Below are 24,092 nucleotides of genomic sequence, written 5' to 3'. Positions count from 1 at the left end.
ACACGGACGTTAACAGCACTTGTCAACAGAGCCTCTGTTTAATGTGTTCACATCATTTTTACATTGTTAACAAGTGAAAACTGTGGACAAGTCAAAGTGACAACATTCAATCAATAAATACACCATTAAATAATGACTCACATGTGTCTCACATTCATTCATTCACATTGGAATTCAATACAGAAATGTCTCATTGTTAAATGTGTCATTCATTCACATACTCAATTCATTTGATGTAAAAAAAAACATAGAATTACTTAAAGACTATTTAATGAATTATTTCATGATTTACTGCAACACAGGACCATGAAATAATTCATTAAATAGTGAAGAAGTTAGGTATGTTTTTTACATCAAATGAATTTGAATGAATGAATGACACATTTAATAATGAGACATTTGTGTATTGAATTCCAATGTGAATGAATGAATGTGAGACACATGCGAGTCATGATTTAATGGTGTATTTATTGATCGAATGTTGCCACTTTGACTCGTCCACACTTTTCATTTGTTAACAATGTAAAAATGATGTGAACACATTAATCACACAGAAGTCTCATTCATGTGCTCATGATTTTTAAGCAGCAGTTACTGGACACCTGGACCCCAACTGTGTGGTCAACAGTCCAGGGAGTGAACCCCTGTCATTTTTTTTGTCTTTTTATGGCTTTTTTTTGGTCAAAAAATATGAAATAAAATGTTATAACCCCCTGCTGTTATCTGTGCGGGGGGCCGGGGGAGCACAGCCCAGCCCCAGCCCCCCACCACAATGGCAGTGAGAGCGCGCAGTTTGGCCCCGGCGCCGGGGCCAAGCGTTCGGAGCATGCTGGATTTGAACCAGCCACAGCCGGACTGGCACAACCTTGCGGTTGCGAACCAATACACCACGCCACGAACACTTCTGCGATTTGGGACGGAGCTCCGGGCGTTTTTGAGTCTTCACTTTGGCTGTGGAACCTTAAACCTTGACGTATAAAGGAGTAGAACCGTCAATGTCAGAACTGAAAGGCTGCTCTCTAACCAGCTGAGCTAACTGTCTACACTCTTCCTCAGGTTTTCTCACTCCTTTTCACTCTCTGTGTAGAATATTGGGCTTAAAAAGTTGCTTCCTGTAAGATTTGAACCTCTGACCTCAGGAACGCCAGTCCATGTCTGAACCATGTGAGTTATTTGTCTGCATGCTTTTTCACACAATTTGGAAGTCTTTCAATAAGAGAACCCATGACGTCAAAAAAAGGTCAGACTGATGAAATATTTAAGAACGTCTGTCCCCGAATATGGACGACATGGTTGGTGTAGTGGTTAGTGCTCTTGACTTTGAAACAAGAAGACCTAGGTTCGAGACCCACTTAGAACAAGTGTCTTTCTGGAGTTTTTCATGTTCTCCCAGTGTATGTGAATTTTCTCTGGGTTCTCTGGCTTCATCCCACAGTCCATTAATCATCTATCGCTTTGTCCTCCACTGGAGGGTGGAGTGGGGTCCTGTGCCAAGCTCAGCTGTCATAGGGTGATAGGCGGGGTTCACTCTGCACTGTTCGCCAGTCCATTCAAAACATGCAACACAGTGATGAGGTAAATGTCCACTGAAACAGTCACTTGATGTAAGATTCGAACCCCTGACCATAGGAACGCCAGTCCATGTCTGAACCATGTGAGCTATTTGTCTTTGCATACTTTTTCACACAATTGGGAAGGCTTTCAATAATAGAACCCATGACTTCAAAAAAAGCTAAGAGTGATTAAATATTTAAGAAAGTCTGTCCCCAAACATGGACAACATGGTTGGTGTAGTGGTTAGTGCTCTTGACTTTAGAACAAGAAGACCTGGGTTCGAGACCCACTTAGAACAAGGGTCTTTCTGCAGTTTTTCATGTTCTCCCAGTGTATGTGGATTTGCTCTGGGTTCTCTGGCTTCCTCCCACAGTCCATTAATCATCTATCGCTTTGTCCTCCACTGGAGGGTCGTGGGGGTTCCTGTGCCAAGCTCAGCTGTCATACGGTGACAGGCGGGGTTCACTCTGTACTGTTCGCCAGTCCATTCAAAACATGCAAGACAGTGATGAGATAAATGTCCACTGAAACAGTCACTTGATGTAAGATTCGAACCTCTGACCATAGGAACGCCAGTGCATGTCTGAACCACGTGAGCTATTTGACTTTGCATACTTTTCCACACAATTTGGAAGTCTTTCAATAATAGAATCCATGACTTCGAAAAAAGGTCAGACTGATGAAATATTTAAGAACGTTTGTCCCTCATCATGGGCAGCATGGTTGGTGTAGTGGTTAGTGCTCTTGACTTTGAAACAAGAAGACATGTGTTCGAGACCCAGTTGACACAAATATCTTTGTGGAGTTTTTCATGTTCTCCCCGTGTGTGCGTGGCTTTTCTCTGGATTCTCTGGCTTCCTCCCACAGTCCATTAATCATCTATGGCTTTGTCCTCCACTGGAGGGTCGTGGGGGGTTCTGTGCCAAGCTCAGCTGTCATAGGGTGATAGGCCGGGTTCACTCTGAACTGTTCCCCAGTCCATTCAAAACATGCAAGACAGCGATGAGGTAAATGTCCACTGAAACAGTCACTTGATGTAAGATTCGAACCCCTGACCATAGGAACACGAGTCCATGTATGAACCATCTGAGCTATTTGTCTTTGCACACTTTTTCACACAATTGGGAAGTCTTTCAATAATAGAACCCATGACTTCAAAAAAAGCTAAGAGTGATTAAATATTTAAGAAAGTCTGTCCCCAAACGTGGACAACATGGTTGGTGTAGTGGTTAGTGCTCTTGACTTTGGAACAAGAAGACCCTGGTTTGAGACCCGCTTAGAACAAGGTTCCTTATGTAGTTTTTCATGTTCTCCCAGTGTATGTATGCATACTTTTTCACACAATTTGGAAGTCTTTCAATAATATGGTTGGTGTAGTTCTCTGGATTCCTCCCACAGTCAGAGAACATGCAATATGGCCATTAGGTTAATTTGTCACTCTAAATTGACCGTCTGAGGTCTGTGAAGTCAATCTACTATTGAAACACTTGTAAAGTTGTCAGAGTTAATCTCTAAAAGTCCATGCACAAAGATTCTTGTTCCAAACAGGGACTGAACCAGGATGCTCACGCTTCAAAGGTAAGAGCACAAACCACTACACCAACCATGTCATCCATCTTCGGGGACAGACGTTATTAAATATTTCATCAGTCTGATGTTTTTTTGAAGTCATGGGTTCTATTATTGAAAGACTTCCAAATTCCAAACACATGGACTGGCGAAGCTTTATTGTCATCAACCCAGTCTGTTGTTGGATTGATTTTTACCGTTTAATAGTTAAGTTTGTTTTTCATGTTTCAAGCTCTGAGTAAATGCAGATGCAATGCAAAAAACAAATGACTAAACCCATATAAATTTTGTTACTAATTTTCTTAAAACTTGCTTTGAAATGACTCATGTCAATATATTAGCCTGTTCAAATACACAATAAAAACTAACAATAGCAAGAATGAGAAAAAGAAAACTCACTGTTAGTCAGTGGTCTTTAAAGGTGACATAGAATGCTTGTATCACACATATATGTTAGATATGGAGGTCTACTTACATATATGAACTTGTTTTCATGATTAAAAACCTCGTAATCGCTGCAAACGAGCCGATCAAAATATCTCCTCGCTGACGCTCTTGTCAGCCGCGCTGTTTCAGACCAAAACCACACCCCTAGAATGTGGACTGCGTTGTGATTGGCCAGCCAACGAGAGCTTTCCCACCCTCCTGTGATTGGCGAGGTACCTGGAAGTGACGTTATAGGCCAGCTCTCAGATACACAGCTCCCCCTCTGGCACGGTGGATGCTCTGCATCTCAGCAGCTACAACGAGAGTAGTTCTTCTTCTGTGGTTGAATGTACGCAACCGGATGTGCCCGGACTAGTGATCAGGCGCAGGAGGCGCTACGGTGGTGAGAGGAATGGTGAGGATTTTTGATGACATCAAATTAAGGAAGTGCCGATCTGCTTCGCAGAGCCCAGGAAAACAATACAACACTATTTTCTCAGCAGTGGCTGAACTGTTTGTTCTGAAGCTTTAGGGTTTCATAAACGAGGTAATGACACAGATACACACACAAACGCAGCGTTAATTGGAGCTTCCGGTCTATGTGGGCTTTAATGTCGCTCTTGAACGACCAGTCAGGCCAGGAATATTCCCGATGCATGCTGGGAGGTGTCCTTCATTTGAAGCTGCTGCTGGTTTGACAGAGTTTGCAGCATGTCTGTGTTTAAGTCACACGTGGCTTTATGACGTGTATTGTTGGTATCACGGTCGTCAGTGAAGACCAGGTTAAGAAACATGGGAAAATATATAATAATTCAGGTTTAACTGTGCTTGAAGAACTGTTTTCAGTCTGCCGCTGCCATCAGGTGGACCTAAAGGGGAACTGCATCTAGAGAAAGGTCAAAAACAACCAGTTTTGTTTCTGCAGCAGAGATTCACATTTCTGAGTTCAGGTGTGAACAAACGGGTCACAAGAGTTCTTTCTTCGACTGAAATCTTTTTATTGTCAGGAAAAAAAATGCGTGTGGATTTACAGACGACGACCTCGGCGACCGCCCTTCCTCCTGGTCGAGTCTGACGGGATTGGAGTGACGTCCTCTGCACAAACACAAGAAGAAGAAAGTCAGACACGAGGATTCTGATATGCCGATGAGCGCCGTGTGTCTGAGTTCGAGGCTTGCACTCACCGATGCGCCCGATCTTCATGCCGGACCGAGCCAGAGCTCGGAGCGCAGACTGAGCTCCAGGACCTGGAGTCTTTGTCCTGAAAGAGAGACGTTTTTTTCTGTCTTTATCCTGATATAGGAGATATATGTGGACAGAGAAGCTGCGCGCACACGCACGCACGCACACACAATCTAATCCACTGTTACAAGTATAACTTTTCATTTCTGATCATACCTGCTTCATTTCTTTGGCTTTTTGTACATACAAAACCAAGACTTCCACTATTAACATGGTCAAATTCTGCTACAAGTAATTCACTTTAAAATTAAATAAAAGTGTAATCAAGCAATTTTAAAAAAAAGTAATCTATAACCCTAATATAATGATTGTCAATGCAACAGCCTTTAAAACCAGGACAATTCTAAACCTAAGACCAGATCTCGTCTCATGTCACCATAAACAGACAATACACAGTATATTATTGATATATTGCACTGTAACTATACAGAACTTTATGTTTTACCCTAACTTAACAGCTGCAGAGTCGCAGAAGATCTCGCACGTCTGTCTCACTCTCCTCGTTACGACCAAACATCAGAAGAGTTGGTATTATGGTCTGTATGGTGAGCCGCGTTAACACCAGTTTTCACTCACTTCACATGCTGCTACACGGCGGGTGAAGTGTCTGTTCTCACGGACACACAGAAGAGCCGAGCCAGGAATTTAACCCACAACCTTCCAGTTGGAAAACAACTTGCTGACCACTGAGCCACCATGTTTCAATCCCAACTCCTCATATACTTGAAGACTTTAACTTTACTTTTCGAAAGTCACATATTTGTACTTTTACTCAAGTGTCATCTTTAATACGGTTCTTTATAAAACACTGGTCATTTTAATAAGTTGATTTTTATTATCATTATATTATGGTGACCTGGCACCGGTGAGTCTTACCTGTTCCCTCCGGTGGCCCTCAGCTTGATGTGCAGCGCTGTGATGCCCAGTTCTTTGCAGCGCTGGGCGACGTCCTGGGCCGCCAACATGGCGGCGTATGGAGACGACTCGTCTCTGTCGGCTTTCACCTTCATGCCGCCGGTCACGCGGCAGATTGTCTCCCTGGAAACACGGGGAGGGAAAAAGGTCAGTCGGTAATTGTTATTAAATTCACAGGCTGCTTGTGTTTGTCTCCCCTTTACTGACTCGACTTACTTTCCAGAGAGGTCGGTGACGTGGACGAAGGTGTCGTTGAAGGAGGCGAAGATGTGGCAGACGCCAAACACGTTCTCTCCTTCGGCTACCTGAGGACCAAGACTGATGACCTGCTCCTCCTTCTTCTCCTTCCCTTTACGAGGAGCCATCGTCTGCGAGGGGGAGAGAGGGAGGCGTGGTCACAAACACCATAAACTACACAGTACAGATGCGCAACAGCAGACATAACGCGCTGCTTCTTGACCAATCACAGCCTCTCATCATGGCGGGACTGGACAGGCTTTCATGTCATGTGGTGTTGAGTCCAACCCACTCAGCAAGTTTAAGGTATAACTAGCACCAGAAAACATCCTGAGAAACAAGGAAAACTCAATTATATCCACTTGAGAAAAACCCTCACCTTATAAAATCCACACCAGCTTAAGTCTACGACATCTTAACACGTTTACGTCTTTATCTCACTGTTGGACAGATTTTTCCCACAGGAAACAGAAGATTCTCTCTCACACCAAAGTCCATAGAGAAAATCAGTGATTTTAGCTCACGTGGACACAGGAGCTGCTGGTTTACTGTTGCCTCATGTGGACACTTTGTGTCACAGGTAAATCTGAATAAATGATTTTAGCTATCGAAATGACAAAATAACAGTTTAATTCACTAATGGAAGCAGAAGCGGATCAACAACTCCTGTGTGCTGTGATGTTAAAATCACCGATTTTCTCTATGGGGTTTGGTGTGGGAGAGTGAGCAGTATACAAACTTCAGTTTCCTCCAACCATTGAACGGTGTTCGGCTGTGAATGAATGATTATAACACATTTTAGGTGACCACATCACAAGACCATCACAGCTGGACGCTGTGAATATACCGACATCCTCCTCACACACAGGTGATGTCACGTGTGAAACACACCATCACCAGCTACAGAAAACACCGTAGTATCAGCACAATAAGATACGAAAACTAATGAAATCAATGTCCACAATTCGCAGCAGAAACAGTGAAATGTTTAACGCGGATATACTGTGGTCTGAATCACTTGACATAAATTCAACCCGAGAGACGTAAACTGAGGCCGGTCACATGGTGTTTCTGCCCCGGCTAACAAGCTCTGCCGCCGGACTCCGATAGATGATGGCACTAAGACTGGACGTGAATTGATGAAATTTAGACTGTTCTCCCTAATGATCGGGGACAAATAAATCGGGCAATTAATACCGAGCCCTTGAAGAGAGAGAACCTATTATTAGCACTGTGATGCTACATGGTTAGCTTGCCAGCTTCTCGAGACTAACGGGACGCCACTTGAACGAATTTTCTCGCTTCAAACATACAATAGTCTAAAATAATCCCGTGCAGTCGGTGCTTCACATGCACACCGACACTTTAACGAGTGTGCACGCTTTAATTCTCGCTCCTGTGCCGACCTGGCGAGCTAAAATGGCGTCGCCGCCGACTCGACACGGAGAAGCAAGAGAACCAAAAACCTAAAAATCCAACATTTTGTGCCACACGGAGGAAAGAAATTTAACAGCGCATGGACACAAACATCACTAGAGAATCAAGTGCGACCTGTTAAAGTGCTGGATGATCCGTCGAAAATCAAGATTTCACCGGATTAATCTTGGAGAGCGGACTCACCTAATAGCGTCTCTTCAACAAGCAGAAACAAGAAAGGAAAGAATTTCCGCTTCCGGCGCCAAAGTTGAGGCGTTCAGACCCGCGGGAAGCAGTTGCTGCTGCCACCACGTGGTCTTTAGATGAAAGTACAACGGATTTGACTTTCATCTGTTTTTAACGAAAACATGCAAAAAGAATAAAAACAATTAGTAATTCATATTAATATTTTATTGTTTTGTAATGGTATCTGTTATGTTACCAAATAAATTATTTATTTTCTATTCTATTGTATTAATTATTCCATTGAAAATATATCCTTACATTTGTTTACCTTAATATTTTTATGATAAATGGTTGTTTCTTTTTTCTAGAAGTCATTTTATATTATCATTATTGTTATTGCTTTTGGTTTCAGCTGTTTTTAAAGTGCTTTGGTAATTAAAGTTGTGTTTGATGTAAATTACAATATAATATTATACATATATACACAGTATATATAAATTACTGGGTATTAATAACATTTTGAAAAACAGTGGAAAGTTAATTAAATCCCAAATTAAATATAATAAAAGAATACAAATAGTATTTAATAAAAAATATTTTATTGTTTTTCAGGCAAACATTTTTTTTTCTATTTGGTCATTATTTCATGCTAAACACTTAAAAAGAAGCCAGTTTTGCAAAAAACAAAACAAAAAAACAACTGCAAATCTTGGCATGAACAAAAACATTTGCAATGTTTTTCATATACTGCGTGATAAAATCATTTATTTTGGCAGGATAACAAAGCCTGAGATATGTCACTGATTCGCAATCATGATCATTTGTCCCACCCACATAAACTGCCATCAATTATATACACGTTTTTTGCATTTTCAATGGTTAGATTTTTTTAAGTAACATTTAAGAAAAACACTTGAGGTTTGCAAAAAACACATTTTTAGCATAAACAAAAAACAAAATTTGCAATATTTTTCATGTACTACATGATTAAAAACATTTATTTTGGTAGGATAACACAGCCTGAGAGCCTTGATTACCAACGATTTTTTTGCTTTATTACTTTTGGTGGTGTCAAATACTCACTATTAACACCTTAAGTGCCAAAAATGTCCCATTCATGTTAACTAAAACCTGATCATTCCTGATCATAATATTAATGTCTTTTTTGAATTGGCTTCCATTGGCTATTTATTATAAAACACTGCCACCTGCTGTATTACCAGCAAACTTGGGTCAAAAATGACGATAAACATTAAACAATATAGATTTGAGCTCGGGATTGCAGAGTAGATCGCAAGTTTACCGACAGAGGAATGACAAAAAAAGTTTTAATGTTTTTTCTTAAATCAACTTTAAACAAATATATATGTTAACACTTGTTTTTCCTTTCAGGTGTGAAACCGTTTTTGTCCTGAGCTGGAAACTAAAAACCTGCCCACACACACACAGGTTTTTGTTTTTATTTAAAATAGGAGGAAAAAACAAACAAACATACAGTGGCCAAGTGCACAGTTATCAGCTGTGACTTCGGTCAAAGGTCAGAGGCGATGGGCGGTGTCCACTCACTGCTCCGTGGAATCTGTTCTTCTCTGGATGTGCGAAATCTCCAGAACAGGCATCAGAAGCTGGAAAGCGTCCTGAATGTAGGAAGCGCTGTTTGACGCCTGCAAGGAGTCGTGAAATATTGTGTTACAACATTGTACTTCAAACTTTATCTTTATTTATTAATGGTTTCCACCTTTTATCCCCTGCTCAATCATTCTAGATTAAACGGACAAGTATCCTCTTGACTCTTTTTATTGCTTTACTTCTATGTTTTGTATTTATATGACAGTTGGGTGAATATGTGTAGGCGTTTGGGTTGCCGTGGTAACATGACAGACATGTAATGGGGCAGCCTGTGGCCAAGTGGAAAGGGAACTTGACTTGTAACCAGAAGGTCGCTGGTTCAAATCCCCACCCGGCCAAAAAAGGGCTGGGGTACCCCTGAGCAAGGTACCCATCCCCCCAATGCTCCCCGGGCGCCACTCAGTGTGGCAGCCCACTGCTCCTAATTCTAGGATGGGTCAAAATGCAGAGGAATACTTTCCCTAAGGGGATTAATAAAAACTAACTTAACTTAAAAATTGCTTTTATTAGTTGTGGTGTCAAATACTCATTCTTAGCACCTTAAGTGCCAAAAACGTCCCAGCCATGTAAACTGTGATTAATTATATACATGTTTTTTGTATTTTCAATGGGTAGATTTTTTTTAAGCAACATTAAACCCAAACATTTAAGAAAAACACTTAAAAGAAGCGAGTCCTTTAATAGTTTTGGTTTAGTGTCAAATACTCTTAGCATCTTAAGTGCCAAAAATGTACCATCAATGTAAACTGACAATACAATAATATTCTGCTTTACTTCTATGTTTTACAGTCATACATGTGTGTGTGGCCATAGCAACATGACACAAACCTCTAAAAAGACTCCGGTAATCAGCGGGTTGAGGACGTCCCCCTTCTCGTTTGACTGTGAAACAGAACGTTTGGTTGATTATAGATTATACCTTACGAGGCGTTTGATTCGCTCACTTAATTCAAAAAAAATTTTTTTTGGCCAGTGAAATTTAAAAACAAAAAAACTATTGAATTTTTTGATCAACATTTATTGTATTGTTAAAAAAAAAAAAAATGTATTCACACCTACCCCCACCGTGGTTAAACAGGACGTGAACTTCTTGGAGAGCAGCGAGAGTTCTTTACACAGAACGACAGTTAACCTGAGGAAACACAAAAACATGTTCAGTGAGAGAACAAAGAACAAACGTGTGTGTGTGTGTGTGTGTGTGTGTATGGATATGGACACACACACACACACACACACACACACACGGAAAGTATATAGACCCCCTTTAAATTTTTCACTCTGTTTCATTGCAGCCTTTGGCTATAATCAAAAAAGTTAATTTTATTTCTCATTAATGTACACTCAGCACCCCAAAAAAATAGAAATGTAGATATTTTTGCAAATTTATTAAAAAAGAAAAACTGAAATATCACATGGTCATAAGTATTCAGACCCTTTGCTCAGTATTGAGTAGAAACACCCTTTTGAGCTAGTACAGCCATGAGTCTTCTTGGCAATAATGCAACACGTTTTTCACACCTGGATTTGGGGATCCTCTGCCATTCTTCCTTGCAGATCCTCTCCAGTTCTGTCAGGTTGGATGGTGAACGTTGGTGCATTTTCAGGTCTCTCCAGAGATGCTCAATTGGTTTAGGTCAGGGCTCTGGCTGGGCCAGTCAAGAATGGTCACAGAGTTGTTCCAAAGTCACTCCTTCGTTATTTTAGCTGTGTGCTTAGGGTCATTGTCTTGTTGGAAGGTGAACCTTTGGCCCAGTCTGAGGTCCTGAGCACTCTGGAAGAGGTTTTTTTCCAGGATATCGCTGTACTTGGCCACATTCATCTTTCCTTCAATTGCAACCAGTCGTCCTGTCCCTGCAGCTGAAAAACACCCCCATAGCATGATGCTGCCACCACGTTTCACTGTTGGGCAGGTGATGAGCAGTGCTGGGTTTTCTCCACACATACCGCTTAGAATTAACGCCAAAAAGTTCAATCTTGGTCTCATCAGACCAGAGAATCTCATTTCTCATAGTCTGGGAGTCCTTCATGTGGTTTTTGGGCTTTCATATGTCTTGCACTGAGGAGAGGCTTCTGTCGGGCCACTCTGCCATAAAGCCCCGACTGGTGGAGGGCTGCAGTGATAATTGACTTTGTGGAACTTTCTCCCATCTCCCTACTGCATCTCTGGAGCTCAGTCACAGTGATCTTTGGGTTCGTCTTTACCTCTCTCACCAAGGCTCTTCTCCCACGATTGCTCAGTTTAGCTGGACGGCCAGGTCTAAGAAGAGTTCTGGTCGTCCCAAACTTCTTCCATTTAAGGATTATGGAGACCACTGTGCTCTTAGGAACCTTGAGTGCTACAGAAATTATTTTGTAACCTTGGCCTAATCTGTGCCTTGCCACAATTCTGTCTCTGAACTCCTTGGGCAGTTTCTTCGACCTCATGATTCTCATTTGCTCTGACATGCACTGTGAGCTGTAAGGTCTTACAGGTGCTGGTCATATAATTAGAATATCATCAAAAAGTTGATTTATGTCAGTAATTCCATTGTATGTATACATTCATTCCACACAGACTGATATATCTCAAGTGTTTATTGCTTTTAATTTTGATGATTTAGCTGACAACTAATGAAAACCCCAAATTCAGTATCTCAGAAAATTAGAATATTGTGAAAAGGTTCAATATTGAAGACACCTGGTGCCTCACTCTAATCAGCTAATTAACTCAAAACACCTAAAAAGGCCTGTAAATGGTCTCTCAGTCTAGTTCTGTAGGCTACACAATCATGGGGAAGACTGCTGACTTGATAGACCATTGACAACTTGCACAAGGAGGGCAAGACACAAAAGGTCATCGCAAAAGAGGCTGGCTGTTCACAGAGCTCTGTGTCCAAGCAAATTAATAGAGAGTTGAAGGGAAGGAAAAGATGTGGTAGAAAAAAGTGTACAAGCAATAGGGATAACCGCACCCTGGAGAGGATTGTGAAACAAAACACATTAAAAAATGTGGCGGAGATTCACAAAGAGTGGACTGCAGCTGGAGTCAGTGCTTCAAGAACCACCACGCACAGACGTATGCGTTTCAGCTGTCGCATTCCTTGTGTCAAACCACTCTTGAACAAGAGACAGAGCGTCAGAAGCATCTCGCCTGGTATAAAGACAAAAAGGACTGGACTGCTGCTGAGTGGTCCAAAGTTCTCTGATGAAAGTACATTTTGCATTTCCTTTGGAAATCAAGGTCCCAGAGTCTGGAGGAAGAGAGGAGAGGCACAGAATCCAGTGAAAAGTTTCCACAGTCAGTGATGCCAAAGCTACCAGTACCTGGTTTAAGGACCATGGTATTCCTGTTCTTCATTGGCTAGCAAACTCGCCTTACCTTAACCCCATAGAAAATCTATGGGGTACTGTGAAGAGGAAGATGCGATACGCCAGACCCAACAATGCAGAAGAGCTGAAGGCCACTATCTGAGCAACCTGGGCTCTCATAACACCTGAGCAGTGCCACAGACTGATCGACTCCATGCCACGTCGCATTGCTGCAGTAATTCAGGCAAAAGGAGCCCCAACTAAGTGTTGAGTGCTGTACATGCTCATACTTCCCATGTTCATACTTGTCAGTTGACCAACATTTCTAAAAAACATATTTTTGTATTGGTCTTAAGTAATATTCTAATTTTCTGAGATACTGAATTTGGGGTTTTCATTAGTTGTCAGCTAAATCATCAAAATTAAAAGCAATAAACACTTGAGATATATCAGTCTGTGTGGAATAAATGTATACATACAATGGAATTACTGACATAAATCAACTTTTTGATGATATTCTAATTATATGACCAGCACCTGTATATAGACAGCCTTTCCTAATCAAGTCCAATCAGTTTAATTAAACACAGCTGGACTCCAATGAAGGAGCAGCACCATCTCAAGGACAATCAGAAGAAATGGACAGTATGTGAGTTAAATATGAGTGTCACAGCAAAGGGTATGAATACTTATGACCATGTGATATTTCAGTTTTTCTTTCTAATACATTTGCAAAAATTTCTACATTTCTGTTTTTTTTCTGTCAAGATGTGGTGCTGAGTGTACATTAATGAGAAATAAAATGAACTTTTTTGATTTTAGCAAATGGCTGCAATGAAACAAAGAGTGAAAAATTTAAAGGGGTCTGAATACTTTCCGTACCCACTGTATATACACATACACACACATAGATACATACATACATACAAAGTCCACTCACTGCGATAGGACGCTGGCATCTGTGGCGTCGCCAGAGAGGAGGATCTTCTCCGCCAGTTTGTGGAAAAGCTCGATGGATCGAGCGGTCAGCTCCGCCAGACTCCTGATGGCTGCGGCGTGAATCTCCTGACAAGTTTCAGACGGAAAATAAAATGAATACACACAAAAATAAAAGTAGAACGAGAAAAGTTAAATTAGAGACAAAAGAAAGTGAAACCTCAACAGCGGGAGTTTTCTTCTCGCTTTCTCCTCCTTCCCTCTCAGTCTGAGTCATGTGACTGATCTGACTGCAGGTGTTCTTACATGCCTGATGGAGGAAAAATAATAAGGAAAAAAAAAAAAATTAATCTATGTCCTGTGTTTACTCCACATGGCTTCTTCTTTGGTTAATTGATGAAAAAGCTGGAAAATGAAGAGAGAATAACAGAATTTAAAAAAAATGTAAGGACACAAGAAAGGAGACAAATTTTAGCGACTCAACAAATGATTGACTCAATAAAAACTACGTCCGTTAAAGTCTACGACGTCTTCAGGACACGTTCCCGTCTTTATCTCGCTGTTCAACAGACTTGTCCAAAAGGAAACTGAAGTTTGTAAAGCGCTCACTCTCCCACACCAAACCCCATAGAGAAAATCAGGGATTTTAGCTTGCAGGCACACAGGAGCTGCTGGTCTACTGCTGCCTCATGTGGTCACTTTGTGTCACTGAGGTCAATCTGAACAAAGGTTTTCAAAAGCCAAAGTCACAGAACAAGTCATTGGAACTTAGTAGAACTTTGGACCAACAACTCCTGTGTGCTGTGATGTTAAAATCCCTGATTTTCTCTATGGGGTTTGGTGTGGGAAATAAACAACACGCAGAGTGGCAGCGATGACGATCGGCACCTCTAAATTTTGAAGGAAGTGGCAGTCTTACTTTGCTGAGTTTGTCCACTGTGGTGGAAACACTCAAACCCTCCAAAGCCGTCACCAACTCCTTCTCAAATTCTGAGCCGTCTTCATCTGCAAACAGAAACGAAGAATCTGTCCTCTCAGGTCAAATGAATTCAAATTGCTTGAATTTAAAGCTTTACCCTTCTGCTCGTCGACGTCCTCGTCATCAAACTCCACCAGGGAGAAAGAGTCCTTGATGTCGTCCAGCTCTCCCCTGAGCTGTCGCAGCTCGTCTCCAGACAGCGTGGTCAGCACGGACTTCACCTGCAGCGTGAAACAAACATGTCAGACTCCGTCGTCATCTCTGTTGCGTCTTTTCAGTCTCAAGTGAAAGTGCCGCGCTTCTACCTTAGACTCACTCTCCCTGGACAGAATCTCCAGAGCCTCGAGGTGCGACAGACCCTGAAACTCGTCAAACAGCATGCCGTAGTGAGCGACCACCTTCTTCTGCGAGTCTGGCGACTCGTCTTCTTCTGCCGCCTGAAGCTCCTCTTGCTCCTTCGCCTCCCTCAACACCTGAGACACACAAGTGAGAGACTTGACTGCGGCCATAAGTAAAACAACAAAGGTTCTTCTTTTACATGGAACACAGTATCATTCAGTGAGTTCACCTGTGACAGAGTGTTGTTGTTACTCAGTGAGTTCACCTGTGATAGAGTGTTGTGATAGAGTGTTGTTGTTACTCAGTGAGTTCACCTGTGACACTCCACCTGTGACAGAGTGTTGTTGTTACTCAGTGAGTTCACCTGTGACAGACAGTGAGTTCACCCTGTTGACAGAGTGTTGTTGTTACTCAGTGAGTTCACCTGTGACAGAGTGTTGTTGTTACTCAGTGTGTTCACCTGTGACAGAGTGTTGTTGTTACTCAGTGAGTTCACCTGTGACAGAGTGTTGTTGTTACTCAGTGAGTTCACCTGTGACAGAGTGTTGTTGTTACAGTGAGTTCACCTGTGACAGAGTGTTGTTGTTACTCAGTGAGTTCACCTGTGAGATGTTGTTGTTACTCAGTGAGTTCACCTGTGACAGAGTGTTGTTGTTACTCAGTGAGTTCACCTGTGATAGAGTGTTGTTGTTACTCAGTGAGTTCACCTGTGACAGAGTGTTGTTGTTACTCAGTGTGTTCACCTGTTGTTGTTACTCAGTGTGTTCACCTGTGACAGAGTGTTGTTGTTACTCAGTGTGTTCACCTGTGACGGAGTGTTGTTGTTACTCAGTGTGTTCACCTGTGACAGAGTGTTGTTCCTGCTCATCAGACCTTTGGTCTTCTTGAAACCCGGGTCCCCTTCTGCGATCACGTCCATTGTCTTCTTCCCGATAAACTCCAGTGCATCCAGACCTCCACTGATCACCGTCTTCCCCTGTGAGGACGTTTCAGGTCAGTGAGAGAAGTCAAAGTATTAGTTCAGTATTAGAACTGAGAGACCCAAGACCAGAGGGACTCAAGTCCAGAGAACTGAGAGACCCAAGACCAAAGAACTGAAAGATCTAAGGCTTGTTAGATCTTTCTAACACTCATTTTTTTAGCTCATCACACTTACGGTGCTTTGGACAACGCTGGAGAGCGATGAAAACACTCCCATAGCTCCGCCCACTGCTCTGTCCGACTCGCTGCCGCCGTTATCTGTGGGAGAAACTGACACGACACATGAAATGTGTCACGTCGTTCAGGCTGCAAATATTTGACTTCACAAGAAAAAATGTGTGTATCTAACTGTGTTTTAACATTACAGCTGATTTCTAGATTTAATTATCAGTGAAATGTATTTAAAAATGCATTTGTTTACAAACGTGATGAAAATATATGTTTCTATGGAGCAAAGAAACCAGAAAGCATTCACAATTTAAGAAGCTGAAAATGTTTTTTCATGACGATTAATTTGGTGTTCGTTAAGACTTGCATGAAGGAACCTTACAGGTAGATTCTTACATATACATCAAAGTCTAAATGTTTTTTAATTTTCAATAAAAAACAAGCTAGTTTTAAGAATTTTTACACAACAAAAGAAATGTAAATATGGCTCCAGTGTGTGCAAATGTAAGAAAATAAGTTAGGTTTTTTTCAGATTTTTCCTAATTTTAAAGGCACATCACTGTCTGAAAGTGGCAAAATTTACAAGGCAGTTTTAAAGATTTTAATCCAACAAAATTTGCTAATCCCGTAGCCCCAGATTTGTTTCTCTTAAAACAAGAAATGTAAACATATTCCAAGGCATTAATTCTTAACGTCACCTTAATCAGATACAGGAAGACGCAATACAAGCTAAACGTGACAGAATTGTTTTTGCTTGTTTCAGAGTTTTTCCTAATTTTAAATAAAAGTGGCTACATTTAAAAGCTAGTGTTTGAAAATAATTTCTTGTCTGGGCCGTGTTGGCAGTGTGCTAAACGCTGCAGGGCTACCGTTAAACAATGACAAAAGTTCCGTGGCCTCACGCTGCTGTTTCTCTTCTTCCTCCACCTGCGCTGACAGATCGGTGGGACTCGGGATTCCCAGCGACGTCTCGGCTTTCTCGATCACCTGAGTGAGGCCTTGACCTGTGAATAGAGACAGGTGTTCACACAGTAGCTATCAGAGAATCAGTGTGTGTGTGTGTGTGTGTGCACACTCACCCACAGTGGCCACAGTGGCTGTTGCTGTGGACAGGATGGATTTCCCCCAGCTGCCCCAGTAACCCCAACCAGCCTGAGACACTGACGACTCACTGGACGTCTGACAGGACGACACAAAAAAAAAAAAAGTGAGAGACAAAAAACGGAGCTTGTGCTCCTCTTCTGTTAATGCCTGAGATCAAACAATACCAAGAAGTGGGCGTGGCATCATGATTCTCTCTAAACCCGCCTGGATTTATTTGGATTTCATGGCAGTAGTCACAAACTCTGTTGCTATTTTCAAAGCCAAACTAATCCTAATGGAATCGTGATAGCCGGTGATCACTTATTTTCTACCTTTGGCAGCTGCTTTCCTTCGCTTGGCTCCTCCACTTCCTTTTCTTCTTCCTCCGTCTCCTTCTGCTCTTCCTGAGCTGCAGGTTTAACCTCTGCTCTCCTCCTGGCCTTCCTCGTCGGGGCTACGTCAGTGGAAACATCAGGTGGAGTTGGTGGCGCGTCGGGTGTGTCCTCTGCATGTCCTCCTCCTGCCGTGACCTCCTTACCCTCAGCTACTGAAGCTTCGCTGTCAGACATTTTAATTCATGCCTTCAAAAAAGACACAAAAACAGTGAGAGAAGAATTGTGTTTAAATTGGGATTCGGTTTGCAATGCATTTGTTTACAAACGTGATGAAAATATATGTTTCTATGGAGCAAAGAAACCAGAAAGCATTCACAATTTAAGAAGCTGAAAATGTTTTTTCATAACGATTAATTTGGTGTTCGATTAAGACTTGCATGAAGAAACCTTACAGGTAGATTCTTACATATACACATATACATACATATATACATACATACATACATATATATATGTACATATACATACATATATATATATATATACACACACATACATATATACATACAGTATATACACATACATACAGTATATACATATATACATATATACATATATATATATATATATATACACACACACACAGAAAGTATTCAGACCCTCTTTTGCGCTGACATATACTGCCTGCAAGCTGTAAGATCTTATATAGACAGGTGTGTACCTTTCCTGATCAAGTACAATCAATTTAATTAAACACAGCTGGACTCCCATAAAGGTGTAGAACCATCTCAAGGATGATCAGAAGAAATGGACAGCACCATACACAAGTGTCACATCAAAGTATGAATACTTATGGCCATGTGATATTTCAGTTGTTGTTCTTTAATTAATTTGCAAATTCTGTATTCTGTGTTTTTCTGTCAAAATGGGTTGCTGTGTGTACATTACTGAGGAAAATGTTTTACTTGTGATTTTAGCAAATGCGCGGACACACACACACACAAATATACGTATATATATACACACACACACACATATATATATATGTATATATATGAAACACTTTATAATATTTAAAAATATTATTGATATTCTGAACGTGACAGTGTCAGGTGAAGCAGTGCTGTAATGCTAACAATACTTTAGCGTTTCCATGTAGGACAAGTCTTATGTAGCATCATGTCCGCTTATTTACTGTTTTACTTTCCATAAAATCTTAGTTGTTGACATTAGAAAAGTCGCACACTTTCACACTTTTGCTGCAAACTTACCTTTTCTCCGTGTGTGTGTGTGTTGTTGTTGTTAGCTCTGGAGGCTATAAGCAGCAGCTAGCCGCTAGAACAGACGCCTTCCCGAAAAATAGAGATTTATCGTCTTTGTTTTCAGGACTTAGTTTAGATGTTAACACATTCCAAATTCTTCAATCTTCTATAAATCTGCGAATAATCTGCGTTTCTCTCTCTAGCTGTCTCTCTGACTTTTATGTGCGGCAGGATTAGCCACGTCACGGTTTGTTTTCACTGCGCACGTCCAAACTGTTAGCCACACTAGCAGCACACATGTTCCGGTAGAGATCTTCAAAATAAAATAAAATAAAATAAAATAAAATAAAACAAATCTTCAGAATACTTTCGAAAGAACGAGACATTATGTGACGTGAGAAATATGCAGAGATATTCGTTTGATTATTTTTGTCTATATTTTTACATTTATGGACATATTTGAGAACATTTTGAACGCTTACTATCGCACTTAAGCTTGTGACGTGTTTCTCGTGGTTTTAATTACTTTATTTTGACGACAGAACCTTACCCACTACCGGTTCATCTCCAATGCTCGAACGGTCGCTTGACGCAAGTATTAATCACATTTACGACAATAAGATTAAAATGTATTTTCCGGGATTATCAAAATAAAACTATTTAGATAATAATGACGTGAAAAACATCCACAACTTACAAATAAATTAAAAAAGCATATATACAGTGTGTGTGTGTGTGTGTGTGTGTGTGTGTGTGTGTGTGTGTGTGTGTGTGTGTGTGCGTGTGTGTGTGTAAGTTATGAAACGAATAAAATAATACAATAATTATTTTTTGTGGATAAGCAATTATTATTCGTCATTTCATCCTTATTTTAACACTGACCATGTAACGTGTCAACCACAAAAAAAATCATTATTCTTATTACATAGTGTGTGAATCCACCAGCCAACAAAAGGCAACATAGTTAAGTTTAATTTAAATTGAAACAAAGTTCAAGGTATTATTTTAATTTGTTAGTCTAGTAATTACGTACAAACGCTTAACATCCTGTTCTTCACAGTCCGGTACAGCGGGTGGCGGTATTGTATAAAGAAAAGAAAAACAAGTACAAAAAGAAGAAGAACACCTGCACGGATGGAAATCGCAACAAACCACTCCCACTCACTTCTACCTGCGCTGGACCAGGAAGTGGACGTTGTGTTGTTGTTCGCGTTCAACTTAAAATCAACGAGACACAAAACTGCTGAATGATGTTTGAAGGTGGATGAAGTGAAAGGTGTTCTCTATTTGACCTGCAGGTGAGAATTCACTTTGGTTTTAGCTTCAAAATCAACAATTTATCACATGAATCACCAGAAAATAGTAAAATAATGCTATATTAAAAGTGTTAGTCCAGTCTTTTTACTGCCAAACAGTCTCAGAGATGAAATATGATAGAATTTCACTGTGTGTACTTGTAATTTAGTGCATTTCTGAGAGACAACAACACAGACCAGTGCTTTTATCATGAAATGAGTCATATTTTAGATAAATCACTTAAATGTAACATTATGTGATGAGGAAGCACTACAAATATTTTCCCCGTGTTGCTGTGTGAGTGACGACTGTTGACTTTTCCTGTTCTGCAGGTTTTTTTTTGTGGAGCTGCGTGTCTGTTCGTCATGTCCCTGTCACACCTGCTGCTCGCCGTCCTGCTCCTGCAGGTGGCAGACACTGCTCAGAACAGGTCAGAGGTCACCACCGATGGCCCCACTGGCCGGGACGTGGTGGTGAAGGAGGGATCGGACTCACTCATCGAGTGCAACGTGACCGGGAGGATTCATGGCGTAAAGTGGTACGACTCCAAGGGAGCTCTGCTGGGCGAGGGCGACGCAGGTGAGAGACACAAAGAGGCCTTTTAATGTCCAAAAAACAGGTTTGAAAAGTTTGGATAGCGTGCTTTAAGTAATAAATTAATTTCTTTCACAACAAAAGCTATGAAAAAGTCCCAGTCTATCATCGTGCTCGGTTTGAACTTGACCAAATGTCGTGAAAGAAAGTGTACCTAATATTGTGGCCACTTTTTGTTTGTGTTTTAATCTGATTTATAGTCATCCTGCTGTTACGAATATACAAAACCGTCTCTTTTATTGTGGCGATAAAGTGACACAGTAATTTCTTTTGTGCGTGTTCTATACATATTTGTATGAATGTGCAATGTAACACAACCGCAATGTGTCGCGAAAACCTTTAAAGTGCTTGAAACTGAAAGTGAAATCATACAAACAAGACTAAAGATGCTGTGATACAACTGTGTATGTGTGTATGAACACAACACAAAATGTCAATACAGTTTTGTTCTTGTCTCAGGTGGGAAGTGGCAGATTCAGGACAATGGCGTCCTCAACATTAGCGGCGTCTCCTTCAACGATCGAGGCCGCTATACGTGCGTGGCCTCCATCGGCAGCGGCGAGACCCAGAACTACACAGTCACGCTGCGCGTCGCGTACACGGGGAGCGGCCTGGGCCTGTACTACGTCATCGTGTGCCTGGTGGCCTTCACCATCACCATGATCCTGAACGTGGCACGGCTCTGCATGGTCAGCAGCCACCTCAAGAAAACTGAGAGAGCCATCAACGAGCTGTTCCACAGCGAGGGCGCCGAGAAGCTGCAGAAGGCCTTCGAGGTCGCCAAGCGCATTCCGATCGTCACGTCGGCCAAGACACTGGAGCTCGCCAAGGTCACGCAGTTCAAGACCATGGAGTTCGCCCGCCACATCGAGGAGCTGGCGCGGAGCGTCCCACTGCCGCCTTTCATCCTCAACTGCAGAACGGGGGCGGAGGAGATCGGCGCGGAGACTACGGCTAACTCTGGGTCCGACCCCGCATCGTCCGGCGGGACAGCGACGTGTCGGAGCCAGCAACAAGCCATCGGCCCGCCCCGCTCTGACCCCATCACAGAGGAGGAGGAAGTCTGCCAGGCGCTGATGTCCAGTGAGAGGCAAGGAAACGATGGAGGCGGCGGCGACGTCAAAGTGTCCATCCACCACATTTCAGAGAAGGAGTCAGAGTCTGAAACAAAGGTGTCGTATGAAAGCAATACATAGCCTCAGTCATCCCTGACGAGTCATGCTCTCAAACCTGCTAGATCATGGTTTTACACTTTCCCTGTTATGTTTTCATATGTGCTAAGTCATGCTCTCATATCTTGTAAATCATGCTCTCATAACCATGGAGTCATACTCTTAAACTTACTAAATCATGGTTTCATACCTTCCTGAGTCATGTTTTCATATGTGCAGGGTCATGCTCTCATTTCTCATTAATCATGCTCTCATAACTATGCAGTTGTACTATTAACTTTGCTGAGTCATGCTCTCAAAACTGCTAAATCATGGTTTCATACTCCCTGAGTCATATGTGCTGAGTCATGTTCTCATTTCTCATAAATCATGCTCACATACTCAGGGAGTCAGACTCTAAAACTTGCCGTGTCATGCTCTCAGATCTGCTAAATCATGGTTTCAATAAACAGCCAGATATAATAAATTTAAACGTTGTTTTTTTAAAGAAAAATATTCATGCATCAGATTTTATTTTTCTCCGTTTGTTCGAGTCTGAAAATAATTCACTTTTGTTGATAAAGAACTTGCATTTAAAGTAAAAATGTGAAATATCTTATCAACGAGCAGAGGAAGGAAAATCTGATTTATGATGAAGACGGCTTGAATGTGGAAAACAAAATACGCAAGTTTGTATGAACCCAATGTACGGAAGGCAAATAGTGACTCGTTTGGAGTTAAGTGAGTCATTTAAAAGTCTGTATTTGCAGGTTGATCATAATCTGAAAGTGTCTAAAAACACGTCTGATGTATTTGTGTTGACAAACTTGAAGTTCATAGATTAAATAAAATAAAAACATGACTTTTTTGTGTAAAATGGAAGTTTGACAAATGTTTTCTGTCTGGTGACACTGTCGTTCTTCCATGTGCTCCTGTTTGAGGTGCTTTGATACTTTATTGTGTTTCAAGATGACGGCACTGAGATCAAACATGAAAAGAAAACATACTTTGCAATAAATGAAGTAGTAAAACTGCCACTGGGTGGAGCTGTTGCTCCACCCAGTGGCAGTTGTCAGGTCTGTGTCAGGTCTGTGTGGTGTGTTCACTGCCTCCTGAAGGAGACTGTGTCCACATCTCAGGTTGTAAACACTCTCTCTGTTTCTCCCACACCAAACTCCATAGAGAAAATCAGTGATTTTAACGTCACAGCACACAGGAGTTGTTGATCCACTGCTGCCTCTGTCAGTAAGTTCAAATGTGCTATTTTGTCAATTCGGCATTTGAAAATATTTGCTCACATTTATGTCAGTGACACAAAGTGACCAGACGAGGCAGCAGAGGACCAGCAGCTCCTGTGTCCCCTGGAGCTAAAATCACAGATTTTCTCTATGGGGTTTGGTGCGGGAGAGTGAGTGGTTTACAAACTTTAGTTTCCTTTTGGAAAAGTCTGTCTCACAGTGAGATAAAGATGTGAACGTGTTCTTAAGATATCGTAGACTCAAACTGACCCAAAGGCCCAAATAATAGGAAACTGAAGTTTGTAAACCACTCACTCTCCCACACCAAACCCCATAGAGAAAATCAGTGATTTTAGAATAAAATCACTGATAAAATATTATATATATCTTATATAGCTTATATAATATATATATATTATATATATATAAGATATGGGGACACAGGAACTGCTGGTCTACTGCTGCCTCGTGTGGTCACGTTGTGTCACTGAGGTAAATCTGGACGAAGGACTCTAAATGCCGAACTGACAAAATGAGACATTTGAACTTACTGATAGAGGCAGCAGTGGATCAACAACTCCTGTGTGCTGTGATGTTAAAATCAATGATTTTGGTGTTTGGTGTGGGAGAGTGAGTGGTTTACTAACTTCAGTTTCCTGTCATTTGGGCCTTCTGTCCTTAATAAAATCTATGTCAGTTTGAGTCTACGATATTTTAAGAACATGTTCACGTCTTTATCTCACTGTAATACAGACTTTTACAACAGGAAACTGAAGTTTGTAAACCACGCATTCTCCCACACCAATCCCCATAGAGAAAATCAGTGATTTTAGAGTAAAATCACTGATAAAATATTATATATATCTTATATAGCTTATATAATATATATATATTATATATATATATAAGATATTTTAGAATTAAAGTGAATTTAGCTGAGCCCTTTTTTAAAGTGGCTAAAATTGCCCTTTTGTTGTTGTTGCTCCGGCCGCTTCTCAGCTCTGTGTTTTCAGAACCTCATACAACCACACTTTTAAAATCCTCAACGATCAGTTTAATGAGTTAAAAGCACAGACGTGGAGAAAAGCTGCGTCTGACCGTTTGGGGGTTGGGGGTTGAACTCCTGCGGGGGCGACGGCTGCAGATGAGACGAGGTTTTTGAGATTAAAAGCAGAGCGACCTCGTCTTTTTAACTGCTTAATTTCTCCACCATCTCCAGCCTTGTGTTCGTTGCTCTGATGTTCCCACTAAACTCCATCCCCATCTCC

At 41.3% G+C, this 24,092-nt stretch overlaps 3 protein-coding genes across 6 annotated transcripts; 1 reads left to right on the top strand and 2 right to left on the bottom strand.

The window, feature by feature from the left end:
- Positions 1-4,526: 4,526 nt before the first annotated feature.
- Positions 4,527-7,644, bottom strand: rps14 (ribosomal protein S14). 2 transcript variants are annotated; one of them, XM_044043092.1, is made up of 5 exons: positions 7,564-7,644; positions 5,923-6,074; positions 5,668-5,829; positions 4,734-4,810; positions 4,527-4,644 (listed from the first exon to the last, which is right to left on the bottom strand). In XM_044043092.1, the coding sequence occupies exons 2-5, from the start codon at positions 6,069-6,071 to the stop codon at positions 4,577-4,579; spliced, it is 456 nt and encodes a 151-aa protein (XP_043899027.1). In that variant the 5' UTR covers positions 6,072-6,074; positions 7,564-7,644; the 3' UTR covers positions 4,527-4,576. The 2 variants fall into 2 exon arrangements, with proteins under 2 accessions (XP_043899027.1, XP_043899026.1); XM_044043091.1 differs by lacking the exon at positions 7,564-7,644 and adding an exon at positions 7,495-7,523.
- A 488-nt stretch (positions 7,645-8,132) lies between these two features.
- fam114a2 (family with sequence similarity 114 member A2) lies at positions 8,133-18,819 on the bottom strand. 3 transcript variants are annotated; one of them, XM_044042790.1, is made up of 14 exons: positions 18,555-18,819; positions 17,281-17,529; positions 16,945-17,044; positions 16,735-16,869; positions 15,873-15,967; positions 15,558-15,692; positions 14,683-14,850; positions 14,475-14,598; positions 14,318-14,403; positions 13,619-13,708; positions 13,403-13,527; positions 10,234-10,306; positions 10,003-10,056; positions 8,133-9,209 (listed from the first exon to the last, which is right to left on the bottom strand). In XM_044042790.1, exons 2-14 carry the CDS (start codon positions 17,515-17,517, stop codon positions 9,108-9,110), a joined length of 1,524 nt encoding a protein of 507 aa, XP_043898725.1. In that variant the 5' UTR covers positions 17,518-17,529; positions 18,555-18,819; the 3' UTR covers positions 8,133-9,107. The 3 variants fall into 3 exon arrangements, with proteins under 3 accessions (XP_043898725.1, XP_043898726.1, XP_043898727.1); XM_044042791.1 differs by having other exon boundaries at positions 16,768-16,869; XM_044042792.1 differs by lacking the exons at positions 8,133-9,209; positions 10,003-10,056; positions 10,234-10,306 and adding an exon at positions 12,153-12,404.
- Positions 18,820-19,694: 875 nt separating this feature from the next.
- LOC122779234 (microfibrillar-associated protein 3-like) lies at positions 19,695-22,073 on the top strand. The gene is made up of 3 exons (XM_044041400.1): positions 19,695-19,845; positions 20,175-20,420; positions 20,895-22,073. The coding sequence occupies exons 2-3, from the start codon at positions 20,207-20,209 to the stop codon at positions 21,629-21,631; spliced, it is 951 nt and encodes a 316-aa protein (XP_043897335.1). The 5' UTR covers positions 19,695-19,845; positions 20,175-20,206; the 3' UTR covers positions 21,632-22,073.
- Positions 22,074-24,092: the final 2,019 nt, after the last annotated feature.

Source organism: Solea senegalensis, linkage group LG13, assembly GCF_019176455.1.
Source record: "Solea senegalensis isolate Sse05_10M linkage group LG13, IFAPA_SoseM_1, whole genome shotgun sequence".
NCBI lineage: Eukaryota > Metazoa > Chordata > Actinopteri > Pleuronectiformes > Soleidae > Solea > Solea senegalensis.
Note: the sequence above shows the minus strand (reverse complement) of the source record. Positions and strands in the feature narration are given on the sequence as shown.